This window comes from Acipenser ruthenus, chromosome 43 (genome assembly GCF_902713425.1).
Source record: "Acipenser ruthenus chromosome 43, fAciRut3.2 maternal haplotype, whole genome shotgun sequence".
Taxonomy (NCBI): Eukaryota; Metazoa; Chordata; class Actinopteri; order Acipenseriformes; family Acipenseridae; genus Acipenser; species Acipenser ruthenus.
The window spans coordinates 8,938,189-8,957,791 of NC_081231.1; the positions used below are offsets into that span (position 1 = coordinate 8,938,189).

Consider the following 19,603-nt stretch of genomic DNA (forward strand, 5'->3'; position numbering starts at 1 on the left):
ACATTGTTTAAATATGCATTTATATGGAAAAAAATGATGCAATGCTATTCATAAATCTATGAATTTATTTTTCTAACGTATTTTCGTATATATGCAAATGTTGGTATTACTTCGGTAAAAACATTAGACTTACAGGCTGGTGTTGACACACATTTGCCTTGATGAAAGCGAGACGCCACCCCCTTTTATTTTATTTTATTCATGATTATCAGGTAAACATGTTATTTAAAACTTTGCTACAGATTTATACTTTCGACATTCACAGAATTGTGGTGCTTATTTAGCAGTTCATGTTCATTGGTTTATATTTGATACAAAACAGCATGATTTTCAAAAGGGGAAAAATAAGAACTAGGTTAGAAAGTGATTTCTAAAGCTGATTTGGGTCACTAAGTATCTGGCTTTCAAAGGGTTTAGATGAAACGAGTCGTGAATTCACTTGTTGATGCTTTTAAAATACAAATCAAGTGATGTGGTTCCATTAATCAGGCTTTGAAAATCATTTTGCCACCTCGTTCTTGTTTTGCCCCTTTTGAAAATCATGCTGAAAGTGTCATTCTTTGTGGAAAGCAGGTGAAATGTATCAAACTTAACTCGAGGTTGTAAGTATATATCAAATCTGGTGAGATGTATTCGGATGGACGCTCTAAATTAAAGAGTTAAACTGCGTTCTTACCCCTGGCTCTTTTTGTAAAGCCCATGCAATACAGGACTTTCTTTTCTTTTTTTTCAATGATCTGAAATAAGAGTAGTCTAATGTCCCGAGCTGCTTCTCTAAAACGATTTTAAAGAGATGATGTTGTACCACTATTTGTTTAATGTAGCAGTAGTGACGGTTTGCACCTGAAATGTTTAGTTAATTAAATCGGAAGCTGGCAGTAGAGTAATTCGGTTAGTGTTAAAGCCTTTACCTACTTTTAATGTTGACACAACATTGCCCCCTCCTCCCCCCCGCAGAATTGTCCTAAAATGATGCCCCTGCTTTCATTTGATTTATCATACATTGACTGGCTTTTTCTACACTTAACTACACTTTTACCATGAAACTACCATGAAAAAAGGTTCCTCGCTCCTCTGTCCTTTACCATGTGCTTCCCTGCTTCACCATGCATACAGTGTGTTTTACAATACTCTATTTCATTTACCTGGCTTGCACACTCTGCTTTTACCATGCCATTTCGACAAGACACCACCTCAAAATACAGATTTTAAATTACAATCAAGTCTTACAAACCCGGAATCTTTCACTCTAACTGTCCCCAAACCAGATGGATAATCAGCAGAATGTTTAATAAAGCACCAGCAATAATACTTACATATCAGTGCAGCGACTTCACAAGCCTGCATTCTGTCTGGAGACACTCAAAAAGATGAGCTCAATGTAGGCACTTCACAGTTTTGAAGTTGTAAACATACAGGTTCCTCCCTCTACGCCTATTTATTAAATGACCACAAACGTATTCCTAATATGTCTGATTCTGTTGTCTGACAAAACATAGTCACGTGATCTCATTTCGGGGAGTATTTATTTTTACACTGAGCATCAAACAACTTCATTTACATGTAAGAAGCTAAAACTTCTATTAACCAACTGGCTGCTGGAAAACAAAAACACTTTACTCAAGAACTGGTCTGATGAAACCACTGTTCAAATGAGGGGATTGAAACACTTCTCTACACACACTTCACTGTGCTCTGTGTGTGGGAATGTAAGGTTGGCAGGGATGGGGTTAAATCTGTCCCTCCAGCAATCACAGGTGTGGCCATTCCACCATTAGGTAATTGATGCTAATTGGGGAGTGGCCACATGTGATTGTTTTGTTTAATCTTTTGTTTTGGCCCTTGTGTCTTTTTCTTTGTTCCTGTGTTTGTTAATAAACATGCGCACCAGCACTTAAACTGCAGCTTTCTGTCTCTGGGTCTCTTCCTGCCGGTAACAGCTTGGGCCGTGATGCTACCCTGTCACAAAGGCAATAACAACGTGCGCTTATAATGCTACAAACAACATTCACCACAGTGATGGTGTACTGTATGTACCTACACAGAATTGCCATAATATATGCAAAATGTTTGAAAATGATCTGTATAAATGACGTTTTCCAGCAGAAAGGCATTGTCAGTACAAAATCTAATTTCTCTGCCAGGGATAAAAATTGAAAGATCAGAGCCAGGGTCCATCCGTCCGTCCATCAAATTGCACCCTGCTAACATACTTTGCAAAATATATTTTCTAAATAAAGTTGTTAAGGCAGGAGAAAGGCAGACAAAAACCAAGCACATCCTCTCGACTTAATTTACTAAACGTAAATAAATGACCATCAAAATAATTATATACAGTTCTGTACCAGTGGAGACTGGTGACTTCTAAGTCAGAAGAGACACGACTACAAGCCTGTTGTTCATCAATCTGACAATTTCTTCTAGCACAGTAAAGAAAATGCATGAAATCAGGTCATTCTGTCATCCTAGTAAATATGGATCCTTATTTCCATGTGAGCAGCAAGTAACTTGTCATATTGAGCAATTATAATGCTGAATTTTGCATTACTTAAGATATGTGCATGTGTTATCATTTCATAGTAATGTATTCATTGCCATGGTTTCAAGGTGAACTTTTGCCATTATAATGAAATGCACTTTTTAGACATCAAAACATAAACACCAAAACACACAACAGATCAAGTGAAACTTACATACTGTATTTATTTTTTTTAAGCCCAATTGCTTGAACACTGTGCTCTACCTTTAAAAATGTCTGCACACAACAAGCACCAAGGGCTAAAGATGACAAAACAGCTGTGTTTAAATATTCAATGTTTTTAAAATGTTCCTACACTTATCATGGATTTCTTTTTTTTTCTGATCACTTCTTAAAATCTCACTCATAGTAGGCTGAAAGCAGTGCTTCAGCAGGGGGCGGGAGGGCTTGAGTTGATCCTCCAATTAAAACCATTGCTAGTACTGTACTGTGTGGTGGTTACAGGAGATAGGAGTTTATAACAGAGTCTTGCCTGCTCTGAGGACCCAGTACTGCTGGTAATATAGGAATGTTGAATCCAGGGTTTTGGTTAAAGTGTCATTTTTTCTTGCATTTTAGACAATATTTTTGTTTTTGTTTTATTGAACATTATTATATTATATTTTATGGCTTTCTTATCCTAGTGGGTTTTAATGTAACTTTAAAATGGCTGTTTTTGTATTATTATTATGTGTACCAGTATACTGTTATTTAAATGGTCTGATTGTGACAGTTGTGTGTGTGTGACATGCTATACAAATGCATTGTGGTTTGTTCTTTTTTTCCTGCTATGTACTGTACAGTGCTGTGAAACTTTTGTATGAAAAGCTCTACAAATATAATACATGCAATAAATAAATATATAGGCAATATATTCTTTACACATTTCTAGTGTAAAAGACTAGAATTCTATAGTCAACATATTCTTATGGATTTCTAAAAAGTCAGTATAAATCTGTCTGTTATTTTATTTAATTCAGTCCAGTGAAGGGCTTCAGGGGCCGCGGCTGAGTGAGAGGAAGTGCTGGAGGATGAGCACACAGCAGGGTGCACAGGAAGTGATGGCAAGACATTAAACTGACACTTTAGATTATTATTTAGAGGAGATATTAATGTTAAGATCTTCAATCCCCGTGAACGGGGCAGGACATCCCTGGACAAGAGATGCTGCAACTTAGAGGATTCAGAAAGCATGAACTCACACAGCTTTAGATGATGAATTCAATACTTCAGTGGGGTTCTTTAACAGCACTGCAGAAAAGTGTCTCGCATGCAGAACTTCATCTCATGAGTTACAAGATCAAGTTAAAGCTTTGTGAACAGGGCCCTCAACTAGACAAACATTTCAGCTAAAGCTTTCACCATCACACACTATAACAAAAACTCTGTCAAAGACAGACCTTTTCATTTCAGGATGCTCGGATTGCACCTGCTCTGTGAATAAATGGAGATGCACAAAAATAAATCATTTAAATACAATGTTAGTAACATACCTCCCCAGCCATGGATGTAAAATCAAGACAAGTCTTATCAGTGTCATGAGAAAGCCCCACGAGGACCTACATCCACTGAGTCCGGAAGCAACACCCCAGTAACGTTGTTGAAGCCGACACCCTGGCATCCTTCAAGGAGCTGCTTGATGAGATTCTGGGATCAATAAACTACTAACAACCAAAACGAGCAAGATGGGCTGCATGGCCTCCTCTCGTGTGTAAAATTTCTTATGTTCTTAAGTTCTTATGAATGTGCACAATGTGAATGTGACAGACAGACATCTCTTCATATTCCCAGATTCTGGTTCTCTCAATACACTAAAGAACACCCTCACCAAGTGTCACCACAACTGCACTTCAAGATAGAAATGTGAATATGAACCAGGTAAACTCTATTAACTGAACTAATAGGGACCAGGGAGTGTTCATTAATTGTTCAGATAATTGCTTTAAAACCGTAAAATTGTTTATACGAGTCCCAATAAAATCTATGATACCCCTTTATCTTTAACATCATATGTACAGTACTGAACTATATTTTAAAACCCTGAGCTTGAGGGCTGAATAGTGCATTTTCAATGACAACAGGGCAGAAAAGCACAGCACACAAGACAGGTCACCAGTCCATCTGAAAAGACAGAAAGAGTTCAGATCAGCAGGGCTGAGAGACGGGTCAGGATTGAGGAGGCTGCAGGATCACTCATTGATCCTGTTGCTAATAAAAAAAGTCTACTTGTAAAATAAAATAAAGATACACAGAGCAGTTTCATGAATATCAAACAGACTGAAAAGGGTCAGAATAATCTTTTACTCCATAAAAACGTTCATGGAGGGCAGATGTTGCAATCAACATTATTAACTAGCAATACAAAGTATATTAGTAGGATTTTACATTCAGCTCTCCGAAATCTATAAATAACACAGGAGACCCACAATCACTGGGTAATGAAATAAATACTTTAATCATTGAAAACGGTGCTTTCATCTTGTGTGAACGAGCCATTACTAATGTAAAGTTTGTATTTCACCTCCTAGCAGAGTTAAATGTGAACGAGCCATTACTAATGTAAAGTTTGTATTTCACCTCCCAGCAGTGCTGAATGTTTGCTTAACACCCCCTCCCCACATTGTTTGTGTGGCCTGTGAAGCAAATATCAAATTCAATATATATTCCTTAAATAGAATGTGACACATGCTGCTAAAGCTGATAAATCAATCAAGCGCTTGTGTGCTCTCTTCCTGTGCTCAGTTAACACTTTTGTCAACAGGAAGTGTCAGTGAGCTGCTGTAGCTACAGTTCAGACCAGTTCAAAGGGCCTCAGCAGCATCAGCATACATCACTGTGAGAGGACTTTCTGTACCACTATATTAAATATATATAGATATATATATAGTGACCAAGCTGGCCGTACCTTTCGGTTCATGACCCAGAGATAACTTTTATTCGAAACACAAAACAAACAAACAAACCCCCTGCTCTCATTGAGCTCTCACTACACACATGCAGGCCCCTGTCTAACATGCAGGACAGCTAAGCTGTTTACCTGACATATAACATCAAAACAAAACACTTCAATACAAATTTTTATAAAACCAAACGTAGTTTTAAACAGACCTTTACAACTTTCCATCAGACTCTTCGCTCAACAGCAGCAGCCTCGAGCAAACTGACTGCTTCCCTTTTATACCCTGCACCTGGCTCGAATTTACAATAACTACCAGGTGCAGGTGATAATTAATAATTAAACAACACAATAAAACAATTAAATTAAACAAAAGCAATTACCTTGCCATAAAACAAAACATTTTTATATTGCAGGCCCCTCTGTCCAGCTACATCGTGTTATATATATACATACAGTAACAAAATCTTTGTTAAAATAATGTTAAGGTTGCAGTTCAAAATCACAAGTGTCAGGAAATGGGACTTTAAGGCACAGAACCTTAACTCACCCCTATTATGCCTATGCATCGCATCAGATATGACGTCATACATGACATCAGTAATGACATCAGCAATGACTGATCACATGACAAATGCTCCACCAAGACTGCCCAGAAGGACATTACCTGGGTGTGTTTATTGGTATGGAGAATATTGTGCCGTCAGCTGCTCTTAGGAACTCATATGACAATAACAAGACAAAGACACAGAGTGTGGTCCTCATTCTCCATGGCACTGTTCCAGAAAAAAAAAAATCCTTTTAGTGAGTGAGATACATATTCAAATGCATTTGATAAACCAATGGTCTTGGATAGATATGTGGCAATGCCATATTGCATAGTGGCAAGTGTGCCTAGTTTTGCATTGGAAGTAACAGTAGTAATTATGCAACATCTATATCACATCTGTAGACAATAGTGCAAAGAGTGACCCGAGTGACAGTGAGCGTAATGAAAGTGTTCTTGTTTTGTCTATGATTGTGTCTACGTTGGCACGTACGCCAAGAAGCATGATAGCTACAGTCCAGCACAGAGAATTTTTTTTCTAGTGTAATGTCCATCTGGGCAGTCTTGGGGGAGCATTTGTTATGTGATTAGTTATGTGGACATGTTAAATTTAATTACAAAAAAAGACGTATTCCTCTAGACGATTAGATTTGACCTCTGACCTAAGCAAAGACACCTTTATATTGTCTTTTTTTTAACATATACTAATATCCAGGTTTTATAAAAAATAAAAGATGTACTTCAGTGAGTTACAGGTTCTGTGACTGTAAACTAAAGGTCTCCTAGTTTATGATGACATCACAGAAACTCTCCAAAGGTTTATTATTTTGGTAATGTCCTTCTGGGCAGTCTTGGTGGAGCATTTGTCATGTGATCAGTCATTGCTGATGTCATTACTGATGTCATGTATGACATCATATCTGATGCGATGCATCGGCATCATAGGGGTGAGTTAAGGTTCTGTGCCTTAACATCCCATTTCCTGACACTTTGAACTGCAACCTTAACGTTATTTTAACAAAGTTTTTGTTAATGAATTTCCATAGTTTCTTTGTTTGTTTTACTTGAATCTACTACAGTATAAATTTCTAAAGTCCTACACACATCGAAGGAAATATGTAGTACAGCAACCCATGAAGTGGAGACCACACAGAAAAAGGCAGCCAGCCTGGTATAACGCAGGTGAAACAGGACTGTTCTAAGAGATCCAAGTAACACACCGCATATCAACACATTTTTTTTTGTTTTTCACCCAGGGTCAGGGGCATAAGAATGTGAGATCAGCTACTGAAATGTGTCAACTGGCTTATTTATGAAAACATCTGTCATTATGCACATGACTTTATTATACACTACAGCAAACCAGTAATGAGACCAGCTTTGTTTTTGTGTGCAAAATTTTCTACTGCAAAAACATGCTAGTTATCATCTATTAGTGAAACATATACTCCATACAGCATACCGCATATACAGTGTGATGAACATGAGGCATAAATGCAGCCTATAGTATAAATATTACAATTGAGTGCAAATGTTAAACTTATTTAATCATTTGAACCCGAAGGAGCGCTATTAGAATATGGATCTGTTAAAAAAAAAAAAAAAAAAATAGTTTTTATCCTGATTCAGGTTCTTTCAGTTTAATCCAAGTGGACCCTGTGGTCTACTTCCAGTTGTGACGTAAATAGCATCTTCCTACAGCACTGTATTTAATTTAAATATTCTACTGACATGCAGCTGTTCATACTCTGTTTTGTGAAGGGTTTGTTATCAGTAACTTTTTTTTCTTTATTTTTTTTAACAGGGTTTGAGTGCATATTTTATGCAGCCAGCTGAATTTCAGTATGTTAGGCTATTATTTTTTTTTTTTTTTTTAGGCTGAGGCGGGGCAGTTTGGGGTGGCTGTTGAGAGCGCTGGCTCTGAAAACGCCTCCTGTGACGCTGGTGTGTGGGCTGGCCACATCCTGCGTTCCCTCTGCCTGCCGGTTGGGCCCGGTTGTTTGCTGCTGATGTGCAGGCCTGTAGGCGATGCCTTGGTTCACCCAGCAGAGCCGTGGGGACTGGAACTGTTCTGGTGACAGTCCGTGTCTGAGAAGCTAGCCAGCGGCTCCACCTGCCCCAGGCGGAGGCGCGGGGAGGGAGCAACGCATCCATCTGCTGGGACGCCTCGTGTACCCGGTGGGATTTCTGTAGGATCTCCTCCACGGCTGGCCCAAATATATGTCCTGTGGATATAGGTGCATCAAGCAGCGCGGTCTTATCCACATCAGGAACTCTGGCTTGTGACAGCCACAGCTGTCTATGAGCCACGATCAAGCTAGTCAGGCTCCGGCCAAGAGCTTGCCCTTGGAGACCGGAGATCTGCAGCAGTGTGCTGGACAGGAGACGCAACTCCATGGCCACCAGCTCGGGGAGCGGGGCCTCGCGCAGTACACCGTCCAAGTAAGCAGTAAGCACACTCACTGTGTTAGACAGCTGAGTTGCCTGTGCCCCTGCTGTATATGGGGGTTCGTCACCCTACACTGAGTGTTCGGGCACATCGAGTCCCTCGCCAATCCACCTACCGACGGGGCCTTAACCACGGCCACGATGGTGAAGTCTACTGGGGGGAACCCTACCAGGCCAAGCTTATAATTGGCCTGCACCTGTAGCCTGTGACTGTGCACTGACGCTGACGCGCTGGGTACTGTGTGCCGTATGCACTGAGCAGTTGTGCACCGAGATACCTGAGTATCAAGGGCTATGCGTGCGTGTCACAAAGACGGCCGGAGTGGGTGGCGTCAGACCAGATCCAGGAAATAAACAACAGAGACTTGGGGTTTTGGTGAAGCTGAGCGCGTGATCGTGCTCAGCATTTAATAATTAACAGACAGAACAGAAAATAAAAGGTTTGAACACAAAAACAGGACACGGCACTTGCGCCAAAATAAATAGACAAACAAAAATGGTCTAACACTACAAACGGTGCATGGACAGACACACAAACAAACACGATGAGTCTATAAACACTTATTATTTACGTTGTTTTCTTTTACTTCACTCTCTCCTGTTCTCCACTCTCGAACACCCAACCCCCGAGTGAATGAAAATGTGTCTATATATACTGTTGTGCTGGGATTCAATTACCAATTAATTATTCACTTGAATCCCAGCACGTGAATTCATTACATGCAACCCCGTGCTCACATATTACATTTAACCAGCACGTGAAGTGATTTGTGCCCTCCTCGTGCCTAAATACAAATCTACATTTTTAAATACACGTGAAACACAGACCCGTTTATATCCCGTGTACCAATCTCTATACACCAACATTAACACATGCAACATAGAACACTTAACACACACATGCACACAGGGGAGGGGCACATTGCCACAGTGCGCCACGATACCGAAGCACCGGGGAGGCTGCTACACAATGTGCCTACCCTAAATGCATGGTCAACACACTGGTCAGAAAGTAGCTTGTATCAGGGGGGCACAAGGCCGAAGCCCCCGCTGGGCGTGCTGAAGCAGACAGCAAAACACTATTTGTTTACAAGGCCCGATTCACCGAAGTGGCAAGCTTACACAGCCGGCAGTGTCTACCCGACAGTGGGGATGCGGCAAGGCCTAGCCCTGTGGAGGAAAGTGTGGCTGGAAGAGTTACTCAACAGCGGGGATAAGGCAAGGCCTAGCCCCGTGGAGGAACTGTGTACTCTCCAGAAGAATAGACAACCACTCGCGGATGACTGCAAAGGCAGTCGCTCACACATGACAGACAGAAACAAAGAGCGGCCTACCACGCAAGCGAGGAAGCCGCTGAAAGACAGAAAGGCAAAAAAGACTTGGTCTGGGAAAGCGGCAAGCCAGCTTTCAGCACGAATGCAAGTGAAATACAATCGACTCGATTCAACTCGAGAAGATCTTTTTTATCAATACGCTCAGCTCAACACAGAGGTCTTACCGTACCGTCTTGAGAAGAAAAAAGAGAAATGGCTTCCTTTCGATGAGAGTTTTATCCTCTTGGTGGGCGGGACCGAGTGCATCATCCCAGGAAGGAGCCAATCAGCAGCTCTGATATAGAGAGCTCAGCGATACCTATCCAATGGGTAGGCATATCCCATACGTAATGTCTTTGGTGGTCGTCTTTGAATTGAAAGGGAACCCCAATTCCGACAGAATGAGGAATGTTATGCAAATGAAGTGGGTACCTAATTAACATATCCCCCCGTGCAAATATCAAAAGGGTTGACGTGGTCGGAGTATTTTCCATCTAAAGTGGTTCCGCTTGTTTCAAAAAGTCCTAATGGAGATGGGAACCTATTTCAATCAGGCTGCCCTGAATATCAAAGTGTCTTCCGACAGTACAGAACTTGCTGTCTCCGTCTGTTTGAACATGACTCTTATCCTGAACGATCATGGCGAGTTAGGAACGAGCCCACAGGTGTTGAAGATAACACAATGGTAGACCTGTGGTCAGCGTACTTGCCTGCCATGACGTCAAGGAGTTAACGTGTAAACAGGCTGCAGGTGTGGTTAGGTAGGGGATCAAGGTTGGACCATGATTAATTCTCATTAGCCTTAATTGGCCTGCACCTGTAGCCTGTAACTGTCCAATTCCAAGATGATCCAGCACCTTTAAAAGAAAGCCTTCACAGTCAGTCAAGGGTGGCTCCAACCAGTGAGCAGCGTGAGCTTATCTACAACCAGTACTGAACGGGAATACAAAAGAGAAGCTAAAACTGCCTTTGTGACTGAAATCTTCTTTCCTGGGCCGACGCTGTTGGAAGGGAAATACAGCAAAGTGGAAAGAGACGCTGCTGGTTTTCACATGCTGGGGGACAGGCTGAAGCCAGCAAATGACCTGGTAAAACCCAGGAACCAATTACTTCAACTAGATGCAGTTAACTGTCCAGTTAGTTTACATTGTTGTTGTTTTTTTGTTATACAAATCCTGTTTGAACTGTTTATTTTCTTTGTATCTCATCTCGCAACCAGGATTGTATTTTCTTTTGTCAAGTAAGCGAGTAAGTTTATTTTTTTCCCTTTGTGAAGTTTAATAAACAAACTTGGATTATATTGGAAACAACTGTCTGCGTCGTCTGTGCACCCACACGCTCACTATATATATATATATATATATATATATATATATATATATATATATATATATATATATAATTTGGATGGAGGTGTTTTATCAGTTTTTATTAGTTAAAACGAATATCAGAAGCCCTATTTATAATGCAATCTTCATTAACAGTAATAATAATAATCATCATGACCATGAAACATAAATGTATATAATTGTTATTACAATTGAGAGCAAGAATTTAACATATTGTTCATTATTTCCTAAAGTTAGAACTTAAAAGTGATTCTATTAAATGTAATATTAAACTGCAGTTCCAATGTGCCTATTGTTGGACCTGCAATTTATTGTTCAAAGCCTTATCTCCATTTGTGACATTTGGTCCTTGTTTTTTTTTTCAGGTCAAAAAAGTCCCCTGGGTCGACATTGCACCCTAGTGCTCCCTAGTGGTCATGATGGGAATGGTGACCTATTGTTTGACCCTGGGGCCCCAGTAGGCTAAGAGAGGTCATATCTACAGAGTAGATAAAAACTCAAAATGAACGCAAAAATGCATAACAGTACCAGATCTGTGACCTTAAAGTAGCATAGCCTGCTTCATGACAGGAGGCACTTTGAATAAAGTCATGCTGTAACCCTTTCAAGACCAGCTTATTTATTTAAACCTGCAGACAATGTCAGCAACTGCTGGTGAGCTGGTGATCAGCTATGACTTGGGAACTGTTACAAAGTGAACAGCAAATAGATTCATTTAGGAGTGTAGACAACAAACAGCTGATATAGATCCATTCAACCAGAACCCAGTCTCCTGAACCACACTGTATAGAAAGGGATCCATCGCTATAGAGCAGTCTCTGTTCAGCCCCTGTGCTGCCCATCACCCAGTCTCCTGAACCACACTGTATAGAAAGGGATCCATCGCTATAGAGCAGTCTCTGTTCAGCCCCTGTGCTGCCCATCACCCAGTCTCCTGAACCACACTGTATAGAAAGGGATCCCTCGCTATAGAGCAGTCTCTGTTCAGCCCCTGTGCTGCCCATCACCCAGTCTCCTGAACCACACTGTATAGAAAGGGATCCCTCGCTATAGAGCAGTCTCTGTTCAGCCCCTGTGCTGCCCATCACCCAGTCTCCTGAACCACACTGTATAGAAAGGGATCCATCACGATAGAGCAGTCTCTGTTCAGCCCCTGTGCTGCCCATCACCCAGTCTCCTGAACCACACTGTATAGAAAGGGATCCATCGCTATAGAGCAGTCTCTGTTCAGCCCCTGTGCTGCCCATCACCCAGTCTCCTGAACCACACTGTATAGAAAGGGATCCATCTCTATAGAGCAGTCTCTGTTCAGTCCCTGTGCTGCCCATCACCCAGTCTCCTGAACCACACTGTATAGAAAGGGATCCATCGCTATAGAGCAGTCTCTGTTCAGCCCCTGTGCTGCTCATCACCCAGTCTCCTGAACCACACTGTATAGAAAGGGATCCCTCGCTATAGAGCAGTCTCTGTTCAGCCCCTGTGCTGCCCATCACCCAGTCTCATGAACCACACTGTATAGAAAGGGATCCCTCGCTATAGAGCAGTCTCTGTTCAGCCCCTGTCCTGCCCATCACCCAGTCTCCTGAACCACACTGTATAGAAAGGGATCCATCGCTATAGAGCAGCCTTGTCAGGGGACTGCAGTCTCTGTGATAATAGTAATAATAATAAAAAAAGATGCCATAGATTGAAACTTTATTGAAATAAATCAGCAAAAATACATTCAGAAATACAGAGTAGTAGAGCATCATTATCATGCACATCCCTTCATACAATACAATGACATGAATCACATATTTTCTTTGGTACAGCTCGTGTGATTTCTATGTGTTTGCATGAGATGAACATGTTTCATGAATGCATGGATTTGCCCCCCTCTCCTCTGCTCCCCATACACTATAATGAGAAATAAAACTGAGTCAGTGACCCTGTTATTTTTATGTTTTTAACAGTAATGTAAATTAAATATCATCAGAAAAAATGACATTTCCATTGAAATCATAAACTGTAGCAAACCACCCTACTCTTAGCCTTAATGACTTAACCCCATGTTTCATTGCACCCTGCAGACTGCACATATATTTCTGTATGATAATGCAGACCTATTTAAAGACCATAGGGGGCGCCACAGTGCTAGTATATGCTGAAGCTTCACTTGCATTGCGACAGGCTCCAGTCCTGGAGGGCTTTTCCTCCAGGTAGAAACGCAGCCATGGTTGGAATGCAGACCTGGACTGGAAGAGACCAGCTTGCTGAGCTGCACTAGGGCAACTCGTCTCACTTACCAGACAGAGGCTCAGAGTGACCCAGGCTAGAGCTGCCCATGTCATTGCACTGGAGGATCATGTGAAAAAGAGAACTGTCCTTCATCTGCCATCTACCTTAGCCCTGTCCTCCTGATAAGCAATTCAACACCTGTATCCTGGCTCCTGTTTGTAATTTACTGCAGCATCAAGACCTTCCAGGTGATTGTATAATTATACAGGAGCTTGCTCCCTTCCTCCCTCAGTAAATGTGTTTGTGGTGCCCTCTATGGGATTTAATAGTACACTGCAAGTTGTACATTCATTCTGTAAATCCATGCTCTGCCATGCCATGGTGAAGAGGCCTGTTACTCTGTTAGCACTCTGAATATATTCTTTACAAGGTGAAAGAAACTTGCACCAGCAACTAATGTAACCTCTATTAGAATCATTTACTACATTAAAACACACACACACCTCACTTTAATATAAATATGTGCTGCACCAGTAAATAGTTGAACACATATTTAAATTATCATTAAATTAAAACACCACCATCACCTTACTGTAAAATATGTGTTGCACCAGTAAATTAAACATATATTTAAATTATCACTAAATTTAAAAAAACACCCCCATCACCTTAATATAAACCAGTGCTGCACCACTAGATAATGTCAGAGTAATATAAACCAGTAGATAATGTCAGAGTAATATAAACCAGTAGATAATGTCAGAGTAATATAAACCAGTAGATAATGTCAGAGTAATATAAACCAGTAATGTCAGAGTAATATAAACCAGTAGATAATGTCAGATTAATATAAACCAGTGCTGCACCAGTAGATAATGTCAGATTAATATAAACAGTAGATAATGTCAGATTAATATAAACCAGTGCTGCTCTGAAAGCCCCTGCTTGTCATTGTGGGTGCTGGTATCTCACGGCATGAAGTACTTCTCCTCCTCCTCCTCCTCCTCCTCTTCCTCCTTGTGGAATATCTTCCTGTCTTGTTTTCTCCAGCGCAGATTAATGCCGTCCATTGGAAAGTTCTTGGAGAGGTGCTCCCGAATCTGAAACAGCAACACAAGAAACACAGTGTTATCAAGGAGCACCACATCTCTCTGTGTATCTATCAAGGAAACGAGAGGACACTAGAAGGAACTAAAGGGAAGCAAAGTCAACGTGAGATTAGCTCATCAGTGTCACACAAAGCCCAGTACACAGGAAGCAGTCTCAGTTTGGATTTCTGAAAGGGAATGTCACCTACCTGCTCTAAAATGGCTTCGCTCACTTTGGGGTCCTCAAGATTCACTCCTTGGGGTACGTTTAGTTTGACCCTTGCTGTTGCCATCTTATCTGTGCAGACAAACAGAAGAGATCACACAGCCATTAAATAAACCCCATGTCAAACAATAAGACCCCACGTAGTGTGTAATGTGCAGCACAGAAGAGTTCACACAGCCATTAAATAAACCCCATGTCAAACAATAAGACCCCACGTAGTCTGTAATGTGCCGCACAGAAGAGTTCACACAGCCATTAAATAAACCCCATGTCAAACAATAAGACCCCACGTAGTGTGTAACGAGCAGCACAGAAGAGTTCACACAGCCATTAAATAAACCTCATGTAAAACAATAAGACCCCACGTAGTCTGTAATGTGCAGACAAACAGAAGAGTTCACACAGCCATTAACATAAGCTTATTTGCATGTGTCTTGCAGATGATTATCTGATTTCCCTGTAAAAATGCACATCACATTAGTGCAGAGCTTGCATGTAAAACAATAAGACCCCACGTAGTCTGTAATGTGCAGCACAGAAGAGATCACACAGCCATTAAATAAACCCCATGTCAAACAATAAGACCCCACGTAGTCTGTAATGTGCAGCACAGAAGAGTTCACACAGCCATTAAATAAACCCCATGTAAAACAATAAGACCCCACGTAGTCTGTAATGTGCAGCACAGAACGGGAGCAGCGTTCCCTTTTTAGATTCTGAGAAATGTGCCGCTTTAACTGAGAAAGGATCAATTATCAGTGAGGAACCTTCGACGACGCACTAACCCTTTGAATGTATTCATTTTGTTGCATTATACAATTTTGAAATATAATTTAATTTAAAAAAACTGCCTTGGTTTAATATTGCTAATTACAGCTTTATTAAAACACAAGTAGCATAGAAATAAATAAAGTAAACAATAATTAAACACGCAATTCATTTTCCTTCAATACTTCAGGAAAGAGCCGCCTTGAACACAGTCTCTTAGACCTCAGTTTTCAGCATAGTGAATGCAGTGTCTTAGATCTCAGTTTTCAGCATAGTGAATGCAGTGTCTTAGATCTCAGTTTTCAGCATAGTGAATGCAGTGTCTTAGATCTCAGTTTTCAGCATAGTGAATGCAGTGTCTTAGACCTCAGTTTTCAGCATAGTGAATGCAGTTTCTTAGATCTCAGTTTTCAGCATAGTGAATGCAGTGTCTTAGATCTCAGTTTTCAGTATAGTGAATGCAGTGTCTTAGATCTCAGTTTTCAGTATAGTGAATGCAGTGTCTTAGACCTCAGTTTTCAGCATAGTGAATGCAGTGTCTTAGATCTCAGTTTTCAGTATAGTGAATGCAGTGTCTTAGACCTCAGTTTTCAGTATAGTGAATGCAGTGTCTTAGATCTCAGTTTTCAGTATAGTGAATGCAGTGTCTTAGATCTCAGTTTTCAGTATAGTGAATGCAGTGTCTTAGACCTCAGTTTTCAGCATAGTGAATGCAGTGTCTTAGATCTCAGTTTTCAGTATAGTGAATGCAGTGTCTTAGACCTCAGTTTTCAGTATAGTGAATGCAGTGCCTTAGACCTCAGTTTTCAGTATAGTGAATGCAGTGTCTTAGACCTCAGTTTTCAGTATAGTGAATGCAGTGTCTTAGATCTCAGTTTTCAGTATAGAGAGTGCAGTGTCTTAGATCTCAGTTTTCAGCATAGTGAATGCAGTGTCTTAGACCTCAGTTTTCAGTATAGTGAATGCAGTGTCTTAGATCTCAGTTTTCAGTATAGTGAATGCAGTGTCTTAGACCTCAGTTTTCAGTATAGTGAATGCAGTGTCTTAGACCTCAGTTTTCAGCATAGTGAATGCAGTGTCTTAGATCTCAGTTTTCAGTATAGAGAGTGCAGTGTCTTAGATCTCAGTTTTCAGCATAGTGAATGTAGTGTCTTAGACCTCAGTTTTCAGCATAGTGAATGCAGTGTCTTAGACCTCAGTTTTCAGCATAGTGAATGCAGTGTCTTAGATCTCAGTTTTCAGTATAGTGAATGCAGTGTCTTAGACCTCAGTTTTCAGCATAGTGAATGCAGTGTCTTAGATCTCAGTTTTCAGTATAGTGAGTGCAGTGTCTTAGATCTCAGTTTTCAGTATAGTGAATGCAGTGTCTTAGACCTCAGTTTTCAGCATAGTGAATGCAGTGTCTTCGACCTCAGTTTTCAGTATAGTGAATGCAGTGTCTTCGACCTCAGTTTTCAGTATAGTGAATGCAGTGTCTTAGATCTCAGTTTTCAGTATAGTGAATGCAGTGTCTTAGACCTCAGTTTTCAGCATAGTGAATGCAGTGTCTTAGACCTCAGTTTTCAACATAGTGAATGCAGTGTCTTAGATCTCAGTTTTCAGTATAGTGAATGCAGTGTCTTCGACCTCAGTTTTCAGTATAGTGAATGCAGTGTCTTCGACCTCAGTTTTCAGTATAGTGAATGCAGTGTCTTCGACCTCAGTTTTCAGTATAGTGAATGCAGTGTCTTAGATCTCAGTTTTCAGTATAGTGAATGCAGTGTCTTAGACCTCAGTTTTCAGCATAGTGAATGCAGTGTCTTAGACCTCAGTTTTCAACATAGTGAATGCAGTGTCTTAGATCTCAGTTTTCAGCATAGTGAATGCAGTGTCTTAGACCTCAGTTTTCAGTATAGTGAATGCAGTGTCTTAGATCTCAGTTTTCAGTATAGTGAATGCAGTGTCTTAGACCTCAGTTTTCAGCATAGTGAATGCAGTGTCTTAGACCTCAGTTTTCAACATAGTGAATGCAGTGTCTTAGATCTCAGTTTTCAGTATAGTGAATGCAGTGTCTTCGACCTCAGTTTTCAGTATAGTGAATGCAGTGTCTTCGACCTCAGTTTTCAGTATAGTGAATGCAGTGTCTTCGACCTCAGTTTTCAGTATAGTGAATGCAGTGTCTTCGACCTCAGTTTTCAGTATAGTGAATGCAGTGTCTTAGATCTCAGTTTTCAGTATAGTGAATGCAGTGTCTTAGACCTCAGTTTTCAGCATAGTGAATGCAGTGTCTTAGACCTCAGTTTTCAGTATAGTGAATGCAGTGCCTTAGACCTCAGTTTTCAGTATAGTGAATGCAGTGTCTTAGACCTCAGTTTTCAGTATAGTGAATGCAGTGTCTTAGATCTCAGTTTTCAGTATAGAGAGTGCAGTGTCTTAGATCTCAGTTTTCAGCATAGTGAATGCAGTGTCTTAGACCTCAGTTTTCAGCATAGTGAATGCAGTGTCTTAGATCTCAGTTTTCAGTATAGTGAATGCAGTGTCTTAGACCTCAGTTTTCAGTATAGTGAATGCAGTGTCTTAGATCTCAGTTTTCAGTATAGAGAGTGCAGTGTCTTAGATCTCAGTTTTCAGTATAGAGAGTGCAGTGTCTTAGATCTCAGTTTTCAGCATAGTGAATGTAGTGTCTTAGACCTCAGTTTTCAGCATAGTGAATGCAGTGTCTTAGACCTCAGTTTTCAGTATAGTGAATGCAGTGTCTTAGACCTCAGTTTTCAGTATAGTGAATGCAGTGTCTTAGACCTCAGTTTTCAGCATAGTGAATGCAGTGTCTTAGATCTCAGTTTTCAGTATAGTGAGTGCAGTGTCTTAGATCTCAGTTTTCAGCATAGTGAATGCAGTGTCTTAGATCTCAGTTTTCAGTATAGTGAATGCAGTGTCTTAGACCTCAGTTTTCAGCATAGTGAATGCAGTGTCTTAGATCTCAGTTTTCAGTATAGTGAGTGCAGTGTCTTAGATCTCAGTTTTCAGTATAGTGAATGCAGTGTCTTAGACCTCAGTTTTCAGCATAGTGAATGCAGTGTCTTCGACCTCAGTTTTCAGTATAGTGAATGCAGTGTCTTCGACATCAGTTTTCAGTATAGTGAATGCAGTGTCTTAGATCTCAGTTTTCAGTATAGTGAATGCAGTGTCTTAGACCTCAGTTTTCAGCATAGTGAATGCAGTGTCTTAGACCTCAGTTTTCAACATAGTGAATGCAGTGTCTTAGATCTCAGTTTTCAGTATAGTGAATGCAGTGTCTTCGACCTCAGTTTTCAGTATAGTGAATGCAGTGTCTTCGACCTCAGTTTTCAGTATAGTGAATGCAGTGTCTTCGACCTCAGTTTTCAGTATAGTGAATGCAGTGTCTTAGATCTCAGTTTTCAGTATAGTGAATGCAGTGTCTTAGACCTCAGTTTTCAGCATAGTGAATGCAGTGTCTTAGACCTCAGTTTTCAACATAGTGAATGCAGTGTCTTAGATCTCAGTTTTCAGCATAGTGAATGCAGTGTCTTAGACCTCAGTTTTCAGTATAGTGAATGCAGTGTCTTAGATCTCAGTTTTCAGTATAGTGAATGCAGTGTCTTAGACCTCAGTTTTCAGCATAGTGAATGCAGTGTCTTAGACCTCAGTTTTCAACATAGTGAATGCAGTGTCTTAGATCTCAGTTTTCAGTATAGTGAATGCAGTGTCTTCGACCTCAGTTTTCAGTATAGTGAATGCAGTGTCTTCGACCTCAGTTTTCAGTATAGTGAATGCAGTGTCTTCGACCTCAGTTTTCAGTATAGTGAATGCAGTGTCTTCGACCTCAGTTTTCAGTATAGTGAATGCAGTGTCTTAGATCTCAGTTTTCAGTATAGTGAATGCAGTGTCTTAGATCTCAGTTTTCAGCATAGTGAATGCAGTGTCTTAGACCTCAGTTTTCAGCATAGTGAATGCAGTGTCTTAGACCTCAGTTTTCAGTATAGTGAATGCAGTGTCTTAGACCTCAGTTTTCAGTATAGTGAATGCAGTGTCTTAGATCTCAGTTTTCAGTATAGTGAATGCAGTGTCTTAGACCTCAGTTTTCAGCATAGTGAATGCAGTGTCTTAGACCTCAGTTTTCAGCATAGTGAATGCAGTGTCTTAGATCTCAGTTTTCAGTATAGTGAGTGCAGTGTCTTAGATCTCAGTTTTCAGCATAGTGAATGCAGTGTCTTAGATCTCAGTTTTCAGTAT

At 40.5% G+C, this 19,603-nt stretch overlaps 2 protein-coding genes across 2 annotated transcripts in view; one reads left to right on the top strand and one right to left on the bottom strand.

The window, feature by feature from the left end:
• The window catches only part of LOC131709451 (Fc receptor-like protein 2), a 37,202-nt gene extending 23,761 nt beyond the window's left edge, over positions 1-13,441 (bottom strand). The window contains exon 1 of the mRNA XM_059011995.1: positions 13,357-13,441. Coding sequence (XP_058867978.1) covers positions 13,357-13,441 — 85 coding nt within the window. The remainder of the gene's footprint in view (positions 1-13,356) is intronic.
• Positions 1-19,603, top strand: part of LOC131709380 (zinc finger protein 79-like) — a 237,825-nt gene that overhangs the window by 43,105 nt on the left and 175,117 nt on the right. The window lies entirely within an intron of this gene.